The following is a 22405-nucleotide window of genomic DNA, read 5'->3' as shown; positions in this document are numbered from 1 at the left end:
TCCCAGCAAACACAAAACGTTTTCGACATCATTCGCAAAAGGTTATAAAAGGTTGTCAAAAAACGTTTAAATGTCGGGTTATATAAAGGGTATATTAAGAGTATAAAACGTTTTCATAACCTTAAAAACATTTTTGATAATCTACTGCTCAGCAAACAAAAATGTTTTACAGAAAACGTTTAAATGTCGGGTTTTATAAAGGGTATAAAACGTTTTAATAACATTCCAAAAACATTCTTGAAAACTTGATACAAAACATTCTAAACAGAATGTTATTTTGGGTTGAAAAATATTTTGCGAAAAATGTTTGCCCAAAATATTTTCAATAACGTTTTAAAAACGTTTTCATAACCTTTATATAACCCGACATTTAAATGTTATTAAAAGGTTTTGAAAAAAACATTTTAAGAACATTTCTGTGTTTGCTGGTTTCAAATATTTTAACATACTGTTATTTAAGTATTGACACAATATTTGGCAAAAATGTTTGCAAAAATAGTTTACAATAACATTTTTTGAAAACATTAAAAAATATTGCTGTAGTGTGTTTTCATACAAAACGTTTTAAAACGTTATCATGACCTTGATATAACCCGACATTTTAATGTTATTAAAACGTTTTTACCTAAACCAAAAGCCAAAATATAACTTATTTAAAACGTTTTTAAAACGTTTTTGTGTTTGCTGGATTGTTCTCATTCCAAACCTCAATGACAGCCCGGGAATGATGAAGATTGCATCGCAATGATTATTCATGTTATCCCAAAAAGATTTGTCAGAAAACAAAGCAGTTATAAGTTGAAAGAAATTATAAAATGAGCTGATCTGAAAAGAAAGATAATTTAGTAAACATCATGATACGATATAAAGAAACCACATTATTGTGTTATAATACATAATGGATTAAAAGCATCAAAATTGATGATGATTGAAATATATGAGAAACATTATAATTAAGGTAAATGATGTTATCATACCCTTAACACTGTTATTTAGTTAGACTCAGAGCTAGAAGACCTGATGAAGATTAAATATGTGAGGAGGATGTTGATCCAAGATCACACGTGATCAATCAAAACTGGAAGTCGAATATGTTGAAGCTAGTAAGTAAATTTTCTGCTATTTTTTGAGAGAAATATGAGGTAAGTATACATGGTATAAAAAATATATAAGAAATTAGAAGTATACAAGAAATGCTTGAATCTGTATAAATCATGAACTGAAAAATTGAGTTGAAAAGAGGTGGCGCATACCGATTAAATAAGCTTGGAGGTACAATGTTATAAGGGATATATAAATATGAATGTCACATCAAGAAGAATGATAATAGGAATGCCAATTGAAAAGTGCTTTCCAAAAACACTATGAGTTCCACTAGTACATATAGTACTCATTTTTCATTTACAACAACATGGGTCACTGGATAACGATTAATCAGTATGTTCTTGTAAGAGGTGTGTTGATGTTTAATTATTAGAGATTTGCCGAACCAGAACACCCTTAAAAAGTCAGATTTCTGCATTTTCAGACCAAGCATAGCCTACAGACATGATAGATGTACTAATGAAGCGGGCAAATGGCAAACGTGAAAGCAATCTGATGAAGACAAACGCTGACATCCGGCGCTGACATCCAAATGCAGATGTAAGGCTGCCGAATTCGGAAACCATGGTTGGCGTACGCACGTTATAAACGGAGACTGGATTAAAAAGACTAGCTTGTGTCTGACGATCAAATCCACCTCAGCCCATGATTGGTTAGCAGCGCGTAAAAGGAATATTGATTCGTCTGGTGCCTTCATTGGAGAAAGAGAATCTCAGAAAGTGACGTCAGACGCAAACTAGTATTTTTTTAATTCAGTCTCCGATTGTAGCCGTTCATAGCAATTTACACTTATAATGTAATGAAATTGCAATATTCATGAGATGGGCATGAGATTAATATGATCAAGTTGGTCTATAATTGTTGATCATCTGGTGATGTCAAAAATTTTGTATCGAACATCTCTAATAATCCCTTTATATGTGCTAGTGGACCGATAGAACATTTCCTATCATGTTTTGGAAAACACTTTTCATTATGAATCATAATACATGTAATAATCACACATGTAGATAATAGAAGAGCCATGAGTGATGAAGAAAATGTTTAAGAAAACAATGATTAGGAATAAATATTTTCATGATCGTAATAGCATGTATATGGTCAAATAAATGATGAATGAATAATTATTTGAATTAATTAAATGAATCAATTTAATTAAAAAATACAGGTTAGTTTATTTCCAACTTCATAGACATGATAGATGAGGACAGATGACCTTTTAAGGTCATAAATAAGGCTAAATGTGCAATGATAATGATAAGTAGAGATTCAATATTATGCACTGATTTAAAATATAGAATATATGTGATGATTAATTATTGTGAGCAATATTTCAAACATTGAGCTAGTCAAATCCAATGAGAAAGTAACTCACTACTTTAGCTTTCGCCATCAGGGCTGACGGCTTGATCACAAGTGACTTGTTCCACTACTTTTCCCGCGAAACGGCTTGTTGACATTTCCAGAAGTGATGTTTTTGTTTTGAGCAGTGGATCGTATACGTGATCTAGAGAGACGATACATTCGTCACGGTTGATTGCTTTGGCCCCCTTCTTCCGGGAAATGTCAATAAGCCGTTTCGCGGGAAAAGCAGTGGACCAAGTCACTTGTGATCAAGCCGTCAGCCCTGATGGCGAAAGCTTAAGTAGTGAGTTACTTTCTCATTGGATTTGTCTAGCTCAATATTTAAAATATTTAATCTACAATCCTACAAATGCATCTATTGTGAGCAGTATTTTGTATACTTTGTGCATCAAAAAGGATGATATAATTTAAAAGTTTGTATTAGAAAATTCGTGCTTTGTCATGATTGTCACTGACTGTCAAAAAGACAATTTTATGTTTCCTTATTTCACTTTTACCATTGAAAACATGAAAGATGATGCAAGATGACCGTGATTTGCAGTCGACATATACAATTTCCAACAACAATTTCACTGTCCCCTTTAATAGCAAAGCATGTCAGGTGATATAAAAACACAAGACTCAAATCACACATTTTGCACCTGTGAATTAATTTGTGTAGCATTATCATGATTACAGCCTGTCTCAAAAAAATGTGCAAGTGGAAAGCGCCATCTTTGGCAATTAGAAAACACTGTTGTGACATGATGCTTACATCAACGTCAAGGGAGCAGTCATAGCTTTCGAATACCGTTTGTTTCATTCATTTTGGTTTCGGCAATCCAGAATTCTGCTTCACTAAACAGTACTAAAAACCCTTTTGTGCCACTTTTTAGAAAATTTGAATAGAATGTTAATATCCAAATACCTGTAGAGTACAGTTAATAAAAGAACATTCATTTGTAGGATTAGAAATGATTATGAAATAATTGCTCAGTATGTAATTGTATTGAAGACGAGGGCAACAAGATGCATTGCTACAGGTGGGGGACCGTAGAAGGAAGGGGGCTCATAGTGACCCATGTACAAGAACAATAATATTAAAGACCAAATTGTACAATGGACTAAACTGTTGATTTCAAGCAATATCGGATTCAGCTGCTGCACACCCGGAAATATTATAATTTGTGCTTATGATTTGATGAAAAATCATCAATGGATTTTAAATCTTCAATGTAAAATTCCAAACATATACGATGTGCAATATTTCGTTGACATGATATTAATTATACAACAGAGTGTGCAATATTTGTTTGTCTTTTAACATGTCTTGAGTGACAAAGAGAACAGTATTTACCTTGATAAAATCATTGACATGTATTGTATTTAATTTTACAGCAGAATGTGAAATATGTATTTATCTTTAGATCTGTTTTAAGTGGGAAAAGAGAATCATTACCCTGTATCATGATAAAACAGTAAAAACAGTAAAAAAATGTTTGTATTGTTGTGTCATCGATGCATTCTTTTGATTTTACGAAGGAACTCTTTATGCTATCAATGATTTACATGTACAGCCTCTTCCCTAGAGTAAAAGTGGCACAATTGTGATTTTACCCGTTCCTTGTTTACTAAACATATCTTGAGATTTAAACAAGCAAATTGAACAGAACAAACGACATTTGACAGCTAAGACTACGCCTTTGACGCTAATATAAGCATCGTGTCACAACAGTATTTTCTAAATGCCAAAAAGGGCGCTTTTCACTTGCACAATTAATTTTTGAGACAGGCTGTATAATGTAATGCAATATATTACAAGAATTAGATTAAACATCAGACAAGTTTCAAATTAATTGGGCCTTACCATCCGAACAGTTGACGAGGTGTCCTGTAAATTGTGCATTATGAATAGCACGCACTCGTTCACATGAATTCTTAATATTTAAGATTCGTAAACACTTCAAGAAAGTTCCTACAATCTTATTAGTTCTTAGTCGTGTGATATGATACGATATCACACACTTATCGAGTTCATGTCGACGCGATACTCGTACGCGCTATTTGAACCAATCGGAGGTGCATAGCAACAACGGGACTGATCGATTCTAAGCCCTGGGTAATTCCTAGTATACTTATGATTAATATATTTATTTGAATTGAAGTGTTAAGAATGAGGATAACGGTATTGTTTTTAGCCGCTGTCGTGCATCTATCGTCTCATATAACACGCGACAACATTATTTTTGGCGTTAAACAACTCGGCCTCGCCTCGTTGATTTACTTAAAATAATAATGTCGCCCGTGTTATATGAGACAATTTTGCACGACAGCGGCTAAAACAATACATTTATTCTCTAAATATAAATGTGCAAAAACTAGGACATGACTTACTTGTTGGAGCATACTGTTCACAGTTTGGTCCGATATAGTCCATTGGACAGTTGCACCGGTAGCCATTAGTAGCAGTTTGACATGTTCCTCCACTTCTGCATGGGTTGCTCAAGCATGGGTCTGTGGGAATCAGTTTAAATGGTTTAATAGTATTGTATAATGGACATCAGCCTTTATTATCTACTTCATTTCACGTTGGAATGTAGGGCACGCTAACTTTTGATACGATCTTCCACACACCACATCGCACGCACATAGGCCTGCAGATATCACACCACCAAATAAATCCCCATAGAGATATGTACTAAATTCGCCTCAAGAAAACGTTATTTTTTCTTCGCAAGAGCGACTCAGTTCTTAGCGACAGCTATGATGGTTGAAATTAGCCCTAGCCTGATCCCTCTGACTGGGAAAAGATATAGGTTGACCGTCATTGTTTTTACGACTGGCCCTTGAAGTCTATGATGTCTGGGAATTACTTAATTTACCTCCAGAATCATGCAGTGTTTCTGTACAGAAACGACTGCTTAAAATCATTAAAAAAATACTCGATCGCTCCCATCTGTGGTACACTTGCAGGATTTGATATTACTAATCATAACCAATCCAAATTTAGCCAAAGTTATGCTAATTTCTACTCATTTTAATGCTTACTTTATGCATGTTTTTTTCCGAGAAATGCATTCAGGGCGCACGACCGTATAATACTATTTGGTGGTGTGAAATCTGTTAAGTTCCATCCAATTTTCCCATTGTACGACTGTAACCAGCTGAAGCTTCCGACTTAATCGTATTAAGATCCAGATCCAGACAACAACATTAATGTTATGGCACCTCCGAGCGAGATGAGGTAACAAAACTTACATCCTGTCTACCCTGAATCTACATTTAACGGATATTTCGACATGGAGAACTTTTACCTTCCTCACTTCTTGCCTAAACTTTCTTATTGTTACTAACCAACTCATTTCGACTGCTCAATACCAGAAGTACATGATTTGTGGAATAAACTTCTGCATTACATCAAGGTATTATTATTCAATTATATTGATTTAGAAAATGAAAATGATCTCTTTGGCTGCCTCGACCAACAATACATAGTCAAGTCAACCCTTTATCTTCCATACAGTGGGTGTAGATTTCAAATTGAGTTACCCAACACCCATTCAGGTAACCCCATTTGAAATTCACACGCCCTGTGTGGAAGATTAAGGGCGTGTCTTCCATTTATAGGTGATGCATGAATTTAAACTGGAATAACTCAAAGTTGTTATTATAGCTATGTACGAAAGCATGTCAAATAATTTCGAGTCCTTTGTTTAATGGGTCTCATCTATGCAAGGCAGATTTGTAGCTTCAAATTCATAATCGAGAAGAAAATAATACCAACCTGGTGGTGAATAGGTCTCACAATTTCGTCCTATGTAGTTTTGTCGGCAGGTGCAGATGTATGATGATGTGGAGGTGTCTGAGCAGGTGGCTCCATTCATACATGGGTTTCTTGAACACGGTACTACATCAAAAATAACGTGAAAATAGGTTACAAGGGTAGGAAAACGATTAAGGACTATCTACTGTTTACAAATAAATAATGTGTCCGAGAGTGGCGTGAAACCGTCCTGAAAAGAAAAAAGTGTGTGTGTGTGTGGGGGGGTCATAAATTGCAAAAATTGCGTCAAAGAACAAGAAGGGGCTCATTTTTCCAAATAGTGGGACTCGTGTCCACCATCCTTTCGAGGATTGAAATGATCTTTTTGAGGATTGAAATGATCTTTTGGCAATAGTCAAGTCAACCCTTAATCTTCCATAAAGTGGGTGTAGATTTCAAATTGAGTTACCCAACACCCATTCAGGTAACCCCATTTGAAATTCACACTCCCTGTGTGGAAGATTAAGGGCGTGTCTGCCATTTATAGGTGATGCATGAATTTAAACTGGAACAACTCAAAGTTGTTATTATAGCTATGTACGAAAGCATGTCAAATAATTTCGAGTCCTTTGTTTAAAGCCATAATGTGCGATTTGCTTCACAGCGACGCCCTAAATTTTACTCAGATTTCTACTTTTTGCATAATTATAATGCCCAGTAGTCTACTAAAACCACGTAAATGACTAAGCCTGAAGTGCTTTAATAACAGTAAAATTTAACTTTTTATATTAAAACCGGGTCGACCCGGTTTTATTCAGAGTTCATGCATCGATCGACTGCTTGCTAACATTTCCCGTGGATGTCAGCTTATGTGTACAGTGTACACACGTCGAGCACGATGCTCCGTGTAGTAGTGCATGTTACGATCGGCGAGCGTAGTACACGCATTGTAGGCGCTGGAATGAAATCGCAATTTTCTTCGTTATACAGGGTGAGTAAAAAAAGTGCAATAGAGAAAAGAATCCATTTTTACTTAAGAACCGAGTTGAACTTTTTAGGTTTGAAAACATTTTATATATGGTATATCCATCAGTGACCTTGTGTGAAAAAATTAAGGAATTAGCATTTACAGTTTTGTTTTAATGACACATTTTATAGCGCTACCCAATTTTAATGTTTGTCCAAGAGACATCTAAAATTTGAATATCAGCCCATTCTGTGTAAGGTAGATTTGGACCAACTGCCATTTTCTTAACCTCATTGGCATTAAAATAAAATGGAGCACCCAAAGTGTTATTGCCCTTGGTCTTGTTTAAGGAGAAGAAACATTATTTGTTGTTATTTTCATTTTACCTTTACTTTAAAGATGTTTATTCTCTATCAAAAACATACAAATTTGCAGGCGGGTTTTTCAAATGTCAAAATGAAATGCGCGCAAATTGAAATGGAATGAATTACAAAATATCCAGTATAAGTTGGACATATTGGTATTAAAAAACTGGAGTTGGAATCGAGTGAGGTATGAAGGACTTAAAGTAATGTTAGAAAGTTTGTTTAACCAGAAAAAAAGAAATTAAAATAACGCAAAAATCAACCTTATTTAAGTTAAAGTCAGTTTCAGATATCGTGCCTTCACCGCGCACTGTGTGCTCTCATTCAAAATACATGGTACCTCGTGGACAAATAACGAAATTGGGTATCGCAACAAAAGGACTCATCTACATTAAACGGTAGTTGCGATTCACTTCATATTTTCACAGAAGGTGGCTATTTAGTGTAGCATTTATAGAATCTTTCAATATTGGGAAAATTCGATTTGGTTCTTACATAAATATCGATTCTTTGCTCTATTGCAGTTTTTTTTACTTACCCTGTACCTCATTTGTTTGGCTCGAAATTAAAAGGGGATAATGTGATCAGTGAAAACAAACATTTAAATAGGAATCTATTCTTTATGTAAATCGCACATTATTGCTTTAATGGGTCTCATCTATGCAAGGCAGATTGGTAGCTTCAAATTCATAATCGAGAAGAAAATAATACCAACCTGTTGGTGAATAGGTCTCACAATTTCGTCCTATGTAGTTTTGTTGGCAGGTGCAGATGTATGATGATGTGGAGGTGCCGGTGTCTGAGCAGGTGGCTCCATTCATACATGGGTTTCTTGAACACGGTACTACATCAAAAATAACGTGACAATAGGTGTCAAGGGTAGGCAAACGATTAAGGACTATCTACTGTTTACAAATAAATAATGTGTCCGAGAGTGGCGTGAATCCGTCCTGAAAAGAAAAAGTGTGTGTGGGGGGGGGGCATCGGGCATAAATAAAGGGGCTCATTTTTCCAAATAGTGGGACTCGTGTCCACCATCCTTTCGAGGATTGACAGTTTTGATGTAAGAAAGATAAGACGTCTTTTATCTTCAACCGAATATTCCCTTTAGTGACCGAAAAGGGCTTAAGGGATCTGATATTAACGTTTAGCAACGTTTTCACGTATATTTTGTGGGAGCTGAGAGTACACCAGAACTATCGAATTGCATTCTGAATACGAAGAGTGTCCTTCTGATATCAAATAATTTAGATTTTTTAAGATTCGCGATGTAATACAAATTTTATGACAAATTATTCAAATTTGATATTTTTTACATTTTTGATATTTAACAGTCCTCGAAGTAAACTTTATGAATCTAGTGATATGTACTTAAAGTGTATGTAGCTGGGATGAAAAGCCGACGATCAATTGAAAATTGTAACTTTTTATATTGGAGATATACATTTTTTCCCCAAAAGACCTAATTTTTTTGGATGTTTTTGGGAAAAAAAATCCATAATCTTTAATACGAAAGGTCAAACTTTTCAATTGATCGTCGGCTTTTCATCCCAGCTACATACACTTTAAGTATATATCATTAGATTTATAAAGTTTATTTCGAGGACTGTTAAATATCAAAGATATCCATTTTTAATCATTTGCCATAAAATGTGTATTATATCGCGAATTTCAAAAAATCAAAATTATTTGACATGAGAAGGACATTCTTCGTCTTCAGAATGCAATTCGATATGTCTGATGTGCTCTCATGTCCCACAAAAAATACTGTCCAAACGTTCATACCCCACCCCTTAAGACCACTGTGTGATTTCACTTTATACTCTGTTCATCTCTGCTTTCAAAATTATTAGCATGATTCATTGTAAGACTTCCGGCTTTGTAAAATGTAATAAATTGCAATAAATAAATGAATAAAAGAACACACATAACTATCCTGATCTTTAAAGCCATAATGTACGATCTTATGAGAAATTTTTTTTCAAACCAGCCAAATAATGTTGTGTTTGTAGATTAACAGGGTAATTTTGACATAAAGTCATAATCGTGACTTTAAAGTCCCCCATAGAACTCCATGTTAAACGACCAAAATAGCCAGTGGTGTTTCTTTCACATTACCTTGTTATTTCAGCCTAAAATTGGCAGTAACCCTTCCTGGCAGTTATTACTAATATTATTTCTGCATTATTAGGTATTGACTGAAATCGTACATTATGGCTTTAACCAAACTTGAACTTTATCATGTCATCTTTTCTTAATATCGTATGCTAACCCAAATTATGATACTACTCATTAATATTTCTATATTTAATATCCAAAGACTTACATTGAGGTTCACCTGTACAGGAACAGAGGCAGGTATATGAATTGCCATCGCTGCTAGTAACACATGTATCAGAACCGCAAGGGGAAGTAGCACACGGATCTGAAAAACCAATTCAACATGTATACTTTGGTTTAATAGAAACAGAAACTGAAGGGCTGAAATGATGAGGTCTAAGGTATTCACGTAAGCTACATAAAGACCGTAGTTCCAAAGATGAATAACCGTTTTACTACCATCCGTACCGTCTTGATGACAAATTGTGGGGTAATCGTCAAAAACTATAACGTCTTATGTCAGCTACAGTTACTTACCTCGCCTTTCGCAGTTCGTACCAATGTAGCCGGATCGACAATTACACATGTATCCTGCAGATGTGTAGGCATTGTAACACTCGCCATTTCTGCATGGATTTTGTAAGCAAGCTGAAATGTAATAAATGGTTTAATTTTAAAATCAATTTAGACACGTTAGAGATGTCCACATTTACCAGCTACCTTCGAATAGATTTAAAAATACGTATTCATAAATACGCACGCGACCCATGGGCATACCCATACCAAGAAAAGCAAGAGTGACCAAATCCTCATGCCACTGAAAAGGATAGGAACTCTTTAGATAAATACCATCAAATTTAAATATTAATTGAATAGCAAACTTATTACAAATGGGGGATTTCGAATTTGTAATAGGTTATCAAAAACAACATTTTGAAAGCATCTGCCAACGGAACAAATATTCATCTACGGAAACGTTTACAATATACTCACAAAGTTGAACAAAATAGACAGTTTTGCTGCACAATCTCGCGTTGTTTACCGCCTTTGCATTCAAATGTACATGACCACTTTACCCGCTATGTATAAGGTCACTTCGAGACTTTTGAGGTTGCATTGAATGGAGGAGTTTAGCCAGTTTTATTAGTAATGTTGATCTATGGTCATGTTTTAAGATGTTTTTATTCCTGGTCTCACACTGAGTACTTTTGGTTCACGCTTTACTAAGGGGGAGGGGGCTTTCTATGCCAAAACCCCTATATATAATGTCCTATTTGGTATTGTATCACACGATAGTTATGCGTCTCTTTTATCCAGCGATACCAAAATAAGTACCAACGTCACCTCCACATGGCGTAACAATGAAGTCATACAGTAAGTTCTAAATTGAGACATTTTGGCTATGTACAAAACCTTGGCAAAAAAAGGATTTTCTTTGGCAAAATAATACAAAGATGCGATTTTCACCGGATTAGCTTGTATATACAGGCTGAACGGAATTTTTTTTTCAATCAATTCAGAACTCAATATCACTTTCGTTACGAAAACGTCTCCACGATTTAAAAACCAAAAGTGTATTGAGCAAATTAATGAACTCGCTAAATGCAGTATTTCATACTTGACACATCATTTGTTGCCCTGCGATCTTGTTGAAATAAACCTAAAGGGTTTGCGCCGCATCCTTTTGAGAAAATGGAACAGCATTGGCAATGACGAAATAAGACACCTCGTCAGAAGCATGCGACGCCGCATTGCAGCAGTTGTGAACAGTGATGGAGGACATACTGTAAGTATTGATGGATAAAATGAAGTAAACTTCATTTTGAGTATCTTTGATTAGAGATTGAATCCATGTTAACAAGAGGTAAATACGCCACTAGGAATTCAAATAAACAGGTTCAATAAAGTTATCACTGAGTGAACAATTTGTTTATGTTATTAATTGATAGCATGTTTACCATTGAAATGCTTGTAGGGGGACGTCCCCTTCCATTTTTGGGGGGGGGGCGTACCCTTCAAAAAGACTTATAAAGGAGACCAAAAAACCCCCCAACTCTTTTAAATTCACAATGAGATGTTTGAAACACTACAATGTTATCCTTCCTGAGAAACGAGAGGGGGCCGGGTGGTCATCTTTTGTACGGTTACATTAATGACTTTGCCCACCCCCATGGATACATTGAGGGCATCTTATACCCACTAATGTGACGAATAGACTCACACACACGTCACATACACAAACGCACCCCAATTATTTGACTTGACATTGACCGTGGTGACGTTTGAAAAATGGCTTCAAAATCAAAATTTTGGCCTCCATTTTCCTCCCTCCCCCTCACGATGTGGGTGATGGCGGATATTTGTAATGAGTGAATTTTGTCTGCAGCTTAGTGAACAAGTGATGTAATGAAAGATCAAGATTCTATTCAACTGATCCTTCAATTCTTTTGAGGAGTGTATAAAGTCATGTATAGTGCCTGCGAGTATACTTACTACCACCAACTGGAGTTTGACAGGTTATTCCCGTATACCCTTGTGGACAACTGCATATGTAAGAATTGCCATTGACGGGATTACAGGTGCCTCCGTTTCGACATGGTGAAGTAGCGCATGGATCCGCTATAAAGGAGATAAACATTCCAAAGTTGGTTAAGGAGCTTTGAAAATATGTCACAATGTGTCAATTCTTAAAGTCGAGGCAAATTGCAGTAAAGCGTGAAGTTGCGTACTACTGCAATTTTTTTCGGTTAAGTAACAACCTGGGGTATGTAAATTCAGAATCAGCCGGGAGGCAAAATGACACCCTTGAGCAAATTGAGTTATTGAGGTCAAAGGTCTGACTAAAGGATAAAATTTGAAAATGCTTAAATCAAAGTCTCTAGAAAGCTTAATTAATGATGATATATAGGTTAAAATAGGTCAAAGGGTAAAAACAAAATTGTACATGGGTAGAATTTTCAAAATGTTTCGATTGTAATGAAAATGGTCTCAATTTAATATCCGTCTTGACAAAATTACAATCCTCCAATCTTTCAACTCAAAATGTCTCCTGTCGCATTTAAACTACAGAAAATATATGCAACCAAACACCACACCCTGAGGCTAGTCCTCACCCAAATCTAAAACAGAGGGCGCTCAGAGAATCTCGGAATATAGCCCAGTATAATTATTATTACCCATTATAGATTCCCATTCTTCTTTAGTACCTTTACTTTTATGTGCGCGCGATTTCCAATATCTGTGCACAGATACCCAATATATGAACGTGACAAATACATAATGTAAGAATTGCCTCTGCATCCGTTTTGACGTGGTAATTAAGACATGGATCTATAAAAGGAGACTGGGCAGAAGTTTTTTTAAAGTCACATCACAATATTATTCTTAAATTACTTAAAGTGACCTCTTGACGTAATTGTCAATACTTTTGGAATCCTACCTGATTAAAATTCCATGATATGTGCATATAGTAAATGAAGACTGATAAAATAAAGCGAAGTATGAATTAGCGGATGAATTAGTATACTTTACCCACCACCAATTGGAGTTTGACAGGTTGGTCCCGTATACCCCTGTCGACAATTGCATAAGTAAGAATTGCCATTGCCGGAAATAAAACAGGTGCCTCCGTTTCGACATGGTAAATTATCACATGGATCTAAAAGGAGATAAAGATGGCATGGTTAAGGAGCTTTGAAAATGTGTTACAATGTGTCAACTTGAATTCCTAGTGGTACCAATTCTAGTTATATCATTTGTGGGGTAAGGATTGCAAAATCATTGGTTCCATTAATGAAGCAAGACAATCTGTTAATTCAAATATCATTATACAGTCCCATGTACAATATAGCCAATATATATATTTTTTTTACTGTTGCGGATGTTGTTAATGTAGTTAATATCAAAGGTTTGATTAAGGGATAACATTTTAAAATGCTTAAATCAAAATCTCTAGAATGCTTAAAGCAATAATGTGTGATTTGCATAAAGAATAAATTCTTATTTAAATGTTTGTTTTCACTGATCACAGTATCCCCTTTTAATTTCGAGCCAAACAAATGAGGTATAACGAAGAAAATTGCGATTCATTCCAACGCCTACAATGCGTGTACTATTTATTTTTTTATAACAATAGGCTGGACAAACCCACTCGTCGATCGTATATATTACATTTACTTGCACGGAGCATCGCGCTCGACGTGTGTACATGCAAGCTGACATCAACGGTACATGTTAGCAAGCACTCGATCGTTGAACTCTGAATAAAACCGGGTCGACCCGGCTTTAATACAAAAAGTAAAATTTTACTGTTATTAAAGCACTTCAGACTTAATCTTTTACATGGTATTTTAGTATACCACTGAGCATTATAATTATGCAAAAAGTAGAAATCCGAGTAAAATTAAGGGCGTCACTGTGAAGCAAATCACACATTATGGCTTTAATTAATGAGATATAGGTCAAAGGGTAAAACAAATTGTAGGCCTACATGGGTAGAATTTCCAAAATGTTTCGATTGCAATGAAAATGGTCTCAAATTTAATATCCCTCTTGACAAAATGAAACACAAAATACACAGTTTGCTTTATCTGAGAAGTCATCTTATTCTAGAATTATGGGTCCGAGTTCGACAACCCATAAATATATCCTTCCCATTAAGGGGAGACTGAACTTGTGAAATAGCCAAATAGTACAAATATCATCATTTGAGTTATTTCCAGATTAAAATGCTTTAGAAATAAAGCTATTATTTGCTTTTTATTTGAGCTCAATCGGCCATTTGGTTTTCAAGCAACAGCAAATCAAAACGAGACGACGCTAACAACATTTTACCCACAGCGATACATGTAATGTATTTCTTTATTTTTTTATATTTTTTTTAAAATTGTTTTTCAAAGAGCAATACTACTCTGTCGTCAGTGGTTCGTCCTCGACTACTACTATAGCTTTCATATTTAAAACAATCATTGTGTTTCTCTGGAGTTGATTATATGAGCAATTACAATGTGTCCTTATCATGCTTAGAGAAATTAGACCTTCCCCCAATCTTTCAACTCAAAATGTCTCCCGTAGCATTTAAACTACAGAAAATATATGCAACGAAATACCACACCCTGACGCTAGTCCTCACCCAAATCTTCTAATTTTATGTGCGCGCGATTTCCAATATCTGTGCACAGATACCCAATATATGAACGTGACAAATACATAATGTATTTAGAATTGCCTCCCACTGAATTACAGGTGCCCCCGTTTTGCCATGGTGATTAAGACATGGATCTATAAAAGGAGACTGGGCAGAAGTTTTGTTTTTTTAAATCACCTCACAATATTCTTAAATGACTTATAAAGTGACCTCTTGACGTAATTGTCAATGCTTTTGGAATCCTACCTGATTAAAACATTCCTGGATTTGTGCATGTAGTAAATGAAGACTGATAAAATAAAGCGAAGTATGAATTAGCGGATGAATTAGTATACTTTACCCACCACCAATTGGAGTTTGACAGGTTGGTCCCGTATACCCCTGTCGACAATTGCATAAGTAAGAATTGCCATTGCCGGAAATAAAACAGGTGCCTCCGTTTCGACATGGTAAATTATCACATGGATCTAAAAGGAGATAAATATGGCATGGTTAAGGAGCTTTGAAAATGTGTCGCAATGCGCAATGTGTCAACTTGAATTCCTAGTGGCGTAACATAAAAATGGTACCAATTCTAGTTTTATCATTTGTGGGGTAAGGATTGCAAAATCATTGGTTCCATTAATGAAGCAAGACAAACTGTTAATTCAAATATCATTATACAGCCCCATGTACAATATAGCCAATATATATATATATTTTTACTGTTGCTGATGTTGTTAATGTATAATGTCAAAGAAACACGGAGAACAATAGTATCTATTTATAATAGGTGGTAGATTGTTAGTGACAGAATAATAATTGCTCTATAGGCAGGAATCGTACCGGCATATTGGGAGCTTAGTTTTGCAACCCATGATTCTGTAAGTTATCCGGGATTATTTATTATATAGGAATATAAGAATCGGATATGTTAAGATGAAACCATTACCTCTTATGCTGCAGTCAACCCCAGTGTACCCGGGAAGACAATTGCATCGGAAGTCACCACCACCAATATTTTGACATGTAGCTCCGTTACGGCAGAGCGACAGCACGCAAGGATCTATATAGTTTGTAATAATAATAATAATAATAATAATACACAGACTTTGAGAGCGCTTTTTAAATGAAGAATAAAGCGCAATGGAAAAGGAAAAATGCAAGAGGGAGGAAACACTAGATGAATAGGTTAGTTTCCAGGTTCTTCTTAAATGTTTGGACATCGACATTGGCAGAGTCACAAATGTGGGATGACAAGCCATTCCATAAAACAGGGACAATGATGGAAAATGCTCTGTCACCACCCAGCTTGTGGGAATGGAAAGGCAAGTGGCAGCACTACTAGAGCGCATGAGTACCCAGAATGGCGGGACGGGTGTAATAAAGAAGAAGCCCAAGAACAAGCACATGGTCATAGCTGCAGCTAAAGAGTTTTTGTGGCACTTTACCTCCGTTTACATGATTTTATACTTTCTGTAAGTGCGGAGAAATGATTTGACAACAGACTTTGATAAGTTTGATAAGTACAAAGCACAGATGACAGGTGTGGTGGTAAAGTGCCATCGAAGTGACGAAAAGCCAGAACAGCAAGTTTAAATTGGATGCGGAATTCAACGGGCAGCCAGTGAAGCTCGATGAGGATTGGTGTAAATGCTCATGCTTTCCTTTCTTGACAATAAGACGGGCAGCATAATTTTGGATACGATATTCATATATATATAATTATAATATAGTACTAGCCCAGCAGCTTGCAATAAGTAATCTTGAAAAGTATACTTACTGGTTATTACTGTACACCGTGTTCCAGAATATCCCGGTGGGCAAGTACAGAGGAAACCTGAATTTTGAGGGGTACATGTGCCTCTGTTCATGCATGGGTTTGAGGAGCAGGCATCAGGCTCAGTGCACTGTGTTCCAGTCAATCCTTGTGGACAGATGCAGGAGTAGGCGGTTGCTGACATTGGGACACATTGCCCACCGTTACAAGGATTTGGTCCACAGGGATCTGTGGAAAAAATTAATAAGTAACAATTTTGTCTAGTGATTTTCTTTGGCGTTGGCGGTATGCGACTAGGCAACTCATTTATAATGATTCTGATTTGCCTGTATGCAGTATGCTTCGTATCAACACGTATTTATAAATACGCACGGGACCACCTCCGCGCTGCCATAATAGCTAGCTTGTAGACAGAAAGTCTCGAGTACATTTGAATGCAAAGGCGGTAAACAACGAGAGATTGTGCCGCAAATTGTCCATTTTGTTCAACTTTGTGATTATATTGTAAACGTTTCCGTCGATAAATATTTTGTTTCAGTCGGAAAATACTTTCAAAATGTTGTTCTTGATAACATATTATAAATTCGAATCCCCATGTGTAATAATAATAATACTTAAATTTGATGATATTTATCAAAGAGTTCTTATCCTTTTCAATGACATGAGGATTTGGTCACGCTTGCTGGTCTTGGTATGTCGTGCCCATGGGTCACTTGCGTTTGAATAAACACGTATTTATAAATATAGTCGAAGGTAGCTGGTATGGTAAATAAAATTTGAACAGGTTCGTCGTCGGAAGGCCTCGCGATTATGGCTATGTTTTATGGTTAGGATTAAGGGTTGAGATGAGTAGAGTATCAGAAGTGTTGCACTTTGAAATATTAAGGCAGAATCTCATCAGTGTACTATCATTCTTTGCTGAAGACAGTTTTTTGAAATTAATATTGCGACATGTGAAAATACGGGTTTCCATAAGCCTTTTAGAAGTATGGCGGGCACAAAAGGAGGGTACTTAGATTTGAGTAATCTTTTGTCAGCATACAAACGATTACTCAAACCAAAGTACGCCCTCTCCTTTGTGCCCGCCATACTTCAAAAAGGTTTATGTTGGTTTCATTTGTGTGATGATGATGGGGCCGAAAGTTGAAATAATCACAAAGCCATAAAGGGAAATCAATACGAATTTACTGTACAAGCGTTACACCTGAACAACATTCCATCATAGACCCTATGATTCCATCAATACCTCGTTATAAACAGGTGGATGTATATATTTAGATCAAAATATAGCGATCAATTTGAAGCCGACATGGCGCAAAGGGATGACAACTTATACATCAATAATCTTACCAATTAGACCGCTTGGAGCACAATTTGGATCACCGAAAGATCCTGGTGGACACATACACATGTAAGCATTCATGCTATCGCCTGTCATACACGTGCCTCCGTTCAAACAAGGGGAGGATAAGCACGGATCTGAAACAAAACATGACAAAATTTAAATCTTAAAAATCTTATTGTCCATGAACTATTATAAAGAATGTAATAATGGCTGATTTTGGGCAATTTATTCAACCCTAAAAAGCTACAGTTCTCCAAGCATGATGCAGTCATGTCTACAGTAGAATTCAATTCGACCTTTGCAGGACTTAAACCCCATTAAAAGCTATTAAACCAAGATAACACTCATTGAAAGCAGCTCAACTGATTAAATCATATCTTCTCTGGTTAGATACACACATCATATGTTTCTGCTTTTACACGTACAATGGAGCAATGGCTGGGATTATAGTTTCAGTTGGGTGAACGATTATAAAGCGAGCGCTAGAGAACAATTCTGTGTGGGCTTTTGTTTACGAAATGAGACAAAACTCTGCTTATTGTTAACCAACGTTCTTGAAAATGAGAAACATGGTGGTTTGCAGACTTAACACGGTTTGGAAATAATTTCTTCATATTTTTTGGTGTTATCTGTCGTTTACATATCATTCCTAAAACACCAAAGTACGAATATTTCCAAACATCTAAATTAGCTAAAAATTTAGGACATGTTACAAAACTATATTGTCTAGAATTTTAGAAGAGTACTTTTAATATTGGCCGGTTATTGTTCACACAGCGACGTTAACTAGGCAATGTACTATTACCTATAACATTAACTAAAACACCAAAGTACGAATATTTCCAAACATCTAAATTAGCTAAAAATTTAGGACATGTTACAAAACTATATTTTCTAGAACTTTAGAAGAGTACTTTTAATATTGGCCAGTTATTTTTCACACAGCGACGTTAACTAGGCATATCCCCATTCTTTTAACGTAGGCTATTTGTAGAGGTCACGCGTCCATGGGAAAGAGCACTGTGTATTATGTATAGGAAAACGGACAGTAACTGCAGTATGAAGGAGTATTCTCCGGGATGTCACAACGTTACATACGTTACCAAGGTAACATCGAATCCAGCTTAAAACTAGAAGACTGTTAACAAATGTTTTAACTTGGTGTAATTATATCAGTGTACTTAGTCGACTGATGTATGGTTCAGCTGACTGATCTTCTTTTTCTTTAAAATACTATTTACCTGTTCCAGTAACAAAACATGCATATTAGTGCATGGCGCTATGGGATGATTTTTGAGTTAGCATCTACCTTTTCTACACAGTGGAACCAATGATTTTAGCATCCTTACACCTCAAAGGCAGCAGGATAAAACTAGGATTGCTTTCATTTTTGTGCCCCTCTGCTTCCCACGAGGGGTGAAGGTCATATTAGAGCCAAAATTTAATATTTGTTCAATCATGTTGTAGTTATTACAACATGATTGAACAAATATAAAGTCTGCACAAAAAGTAACTCAGCTGATATAAATACGCCTATAGATTCAGAACTAATACTAATACTTTCACAATATTTCAACATAAAAAGAAGGATGATTTATTTACGCGCATTTGTCCAATTTTGTTCAATATTGACAATACAGCAGTGTTTTGAAAGAAAAACACCCCAATTTAAAAGTTGCAGTTATTTGTATTCATTTGAAGTAAGCGCGAAGATAATGGCGGGCTTTACGTGTTTACAGTGCTGGCATTATAACCATTGATCGCTGTCAACTGCAAAAGCACTACTGTGTTGTTAATATTGAACGACATGTGACGAATGGGGTATCAAAATGCGTGTAAATAAATCATCCTTCTCGCTATGTTGACATATTGTGAAAACAATTATTAGTTTTGAATCTATAGGCGTATTTATAACAGCTGAGTTACTTTTTGTGCAGACTTTATACCTCATTGTTTTTCTAATTGCTAGGATTGTTATATTGTACTAGGGCGCTCATGCACAGAAGGCAAATTGTCAAATTGCACTGATTCAATCGAAATTTTTCTTAAATTACTTCTCTGGGCAAACCATATAGGAAAATAATTTATTTGAGAAATGTATACCTCAGGATCGGATGAAATCATGAGTCAAATGTTACATTTATACACATTTCTATTGGACTTTGGCTGCATGAACTCTGACGCTGGACATTTGTTATTCCCTATGATGAGAGAAACAATTTGAGATACATTACAACATGATGAGACTATATTTAAGATTTGCCCCACTTTGACCTTCGACCTCTTGTGGGAACCACCGGGCCATAGAAAAATGAAACCAATCAAATGTTTATCATTTTAGGTTTAAGGATGCCAAAAACATAGTTCCACTAATGTAGGAATATAAAATCCCAAACCCATAGCGCCCTGTACTACATAGGATACATACCATGGTCGGTCCAGTGAAATTAAGGTTACCGGCCCGTTTCTGCGTTATTATAGAGGGCCAGGGGATTCACTCTATCTTTATAAAAATATTTGAAGAAATCAAAGAGCCATTGGAGTAAAAATTGTAGTGAAACGATTGACAGACACGATTTCAATCAATTACAAAAATTGCTCATCAGTGAATGGGCGAAGTTTTTTTTCTTCAAAAAACTGCCATGCCTCTCCCTTGAAACCTAATGGTGCGCTCCTTACCTTGTTGTATCATAGTTTGACATTGATCTCCATTGAATTGTGGCAAACATTTGCAATGGCTTCCTTGGTTCACACATGTTCCACCATTTCGACATGGCCTAGTTGATGAACAGGTATCTAAAGAACACAATATAATAAAGTAAATAGTTTGCATCTGTCTTTCTGTCTGCCTGCCTGTCTGTCCGTGTGTCTATGTGTATGTCTCTATATGTGGGTGTCTGTCTGTCCGCCCTTATTCTACGAACTGACAGGTCGCATGGCCCTCAAATTTGGCGGGTAGATGCGACTTTGTCCAGAGCCAGTTTACATTTTGTTAGTGGATAAGTACCCCAGATATTTTTTCCTGGTCAACATTTGCATCGCATAATACATAATATACATACGTATAGATTCCGCTTTGTTCAGCTTTGTAAGACTAATTTATTAATTTATTATTTCCTCTTACTTTAACAAAAGATAACTTATTTATAATTAAAATCCACCCTGGTTTGAACCCACAACCTCTGGATCTGTATTCCAGAGGATACTATATGCTACGACGAGTCGTTCTGCCAGAAAGGCGTTTGCTCATAAAGCGCATACACACTCAGGGGGGTTGTAGATAATTTTTTTGCTGGGTTTATTTGCTTTCAGCAGGGACTAAATATTTCCTTTTTAACTCAAAGGAAAAATTCCTTGTTCTTGGTTCTGTTTAAATACGTCAACGCCTTTAATTTGGGTATAAAATAGTTGAAATTGTAACCCAAAGTGTATCAACTTTCACTTCAAAATGTTTCTCACGCTGCGCGCGCATTATATCCCAACAAAATAACAAAATCGGGCCGGAATAATGCTCACTGGGCAATTTCTTTCTTTGCCCCCCACCCCAGAACCAGATCATCCACAAGCATGGAGAAAAGGAGAATATAGGTAGCCTGCTAGCCTCTGTGTTTAAGCTTTATCGACTACAAAAAAGCATTCGATAGCATCGAAATCCCAGCTGTACTTGAAGCGCTCCTCATCCGTGTACATGTCCAATCTATATACATACAGAACATCAAGAAAATCTACAGCCAAGGAATATCATCCATAAAGACTCCACATGGAAAGTGACAAAATAAGCCTTGGAAGGTATCTTCAGGAAACTACACTGGGATGGAAAAGGAATCAACATCAATGGAGAGCCTCTCAGTCATCTGCATTTTGTGGATGATATTAGGGCTCACTGTAACGAATGCTCAATCATGTCATAGAACTGAACAGTGAAAGCAACAAGGTAGGGCTAAAATCGACACGAAGAAAACATAACTTATATTTTCAACAGCTATGCTACATCCAGAGAAAGCAAAGTCAACAAAGATGCAATCACAACAACTGGCAAATGCATAGGCAATTGGTGAAAATGGATTATAGCCATCTGGAAGAAGTAAAAAGAAGAATCCAAGCATTTAGAAAATTAAATAACATCATGAAGAACAAGATGCCAACATGCCTGATGCGTATGGTGTTTGACCAATGCATTATACCCATGATACCAGCAATGACTACATGGAGATGAGACTTGGGCCGTGACAAAAAAACATGAAGCAAAGCTCAAAATCACACAAAGAAGTATGGAAAGATGTATGTTGGGAATCACCAAAGGGACAGGAAGATATGCAAATGAATACCGAGGGCAACCGAGGTTTAAGGCATCGTTGAACATTATGAAAAATAAGAAATGCAAATGGGCAGGGCAGGGCACATGGCACAATCAAATGGTAATAGACTTTTATGGCCCAATTTGAGGCCGGTGACAAGTTCACGAATGGAGAGATGAAATTGCGTGGTTTGCTTACATAACATGGATGAGAA

The 22405-nt window shown here is 36.1% G+C and overlaps 1 protein-coding gene across 4 annotated transcripts in view; it reads right to left on the bottom strand.

Moving 5' to 3' along the window:
• Positions 1–22405, bottom strand: part of LOC140160426 (uncharacterized) — a 61960-nt gene that overhangs the window by 10342 nt on the left and 29213 nt on the right. The window contains exons 8-19 of one of the 4 annotated variants that reach the window (XM_072183664.1): positions 20573–20689; positions 17899–18027; positions 16552–16776; positions 15721–15834; positions 15134–15256; positions 13179–13301; positions 12137–12262; positions 10181–10291; positions 9870–9968; positions 8259–8387; positions 6233–6355; positions 4843–4962 (exon numbers count right to left, since the gene is read on the bottom strand). In XM_072183664.1, the coding sequence (XP_072039765.1) occupies positions 4843–4962; positions 6233–6355; positions 8259–8387; positions 9870–9968; positions 10181–10291; positions 12137–12262; positions 13179–13301; positions 15134–15256; positions 15721–15834; positions 16552–16776; positions 17899–18027; positions 20573–20689 (1539 nt within the window). The remainder of the gene's footprint in view (positions 1–4842; positions 4963–6232; positions 6356–8258; positions 8388–9869; positions 9969–10180; positions 10292–12136; positions 12263–13178; positions 13302–15133; positions 15257–15720; positions 15835–16551; positions 16777–17898; positions 18028–20572; positions 20690–22405) is intronic. The other 3 variants (XM_072183672.1, XM_072183679.1, XM_072183685.1) reach the window with 3 other exon arrangements.

This window comes from Amphiura filiformis, chromosome 1, assembly GCF_039555335.1.
Source record: "Amphiura filiformis chromosome 1, Afil_fr2py, whole genome shotgun sequence".
Taxonomy (NCBI): Eukaryota; Metazoa; Echinodermata; class Ophiuroidea; order Amphilepidida; family Amphiuridae; genus Amphiura; species Amphiura filiformis.
Note: the sequence above shows the minus strand (reverse complement) of the source record. Positions and strands in the feature narration are given on the sequence as shown.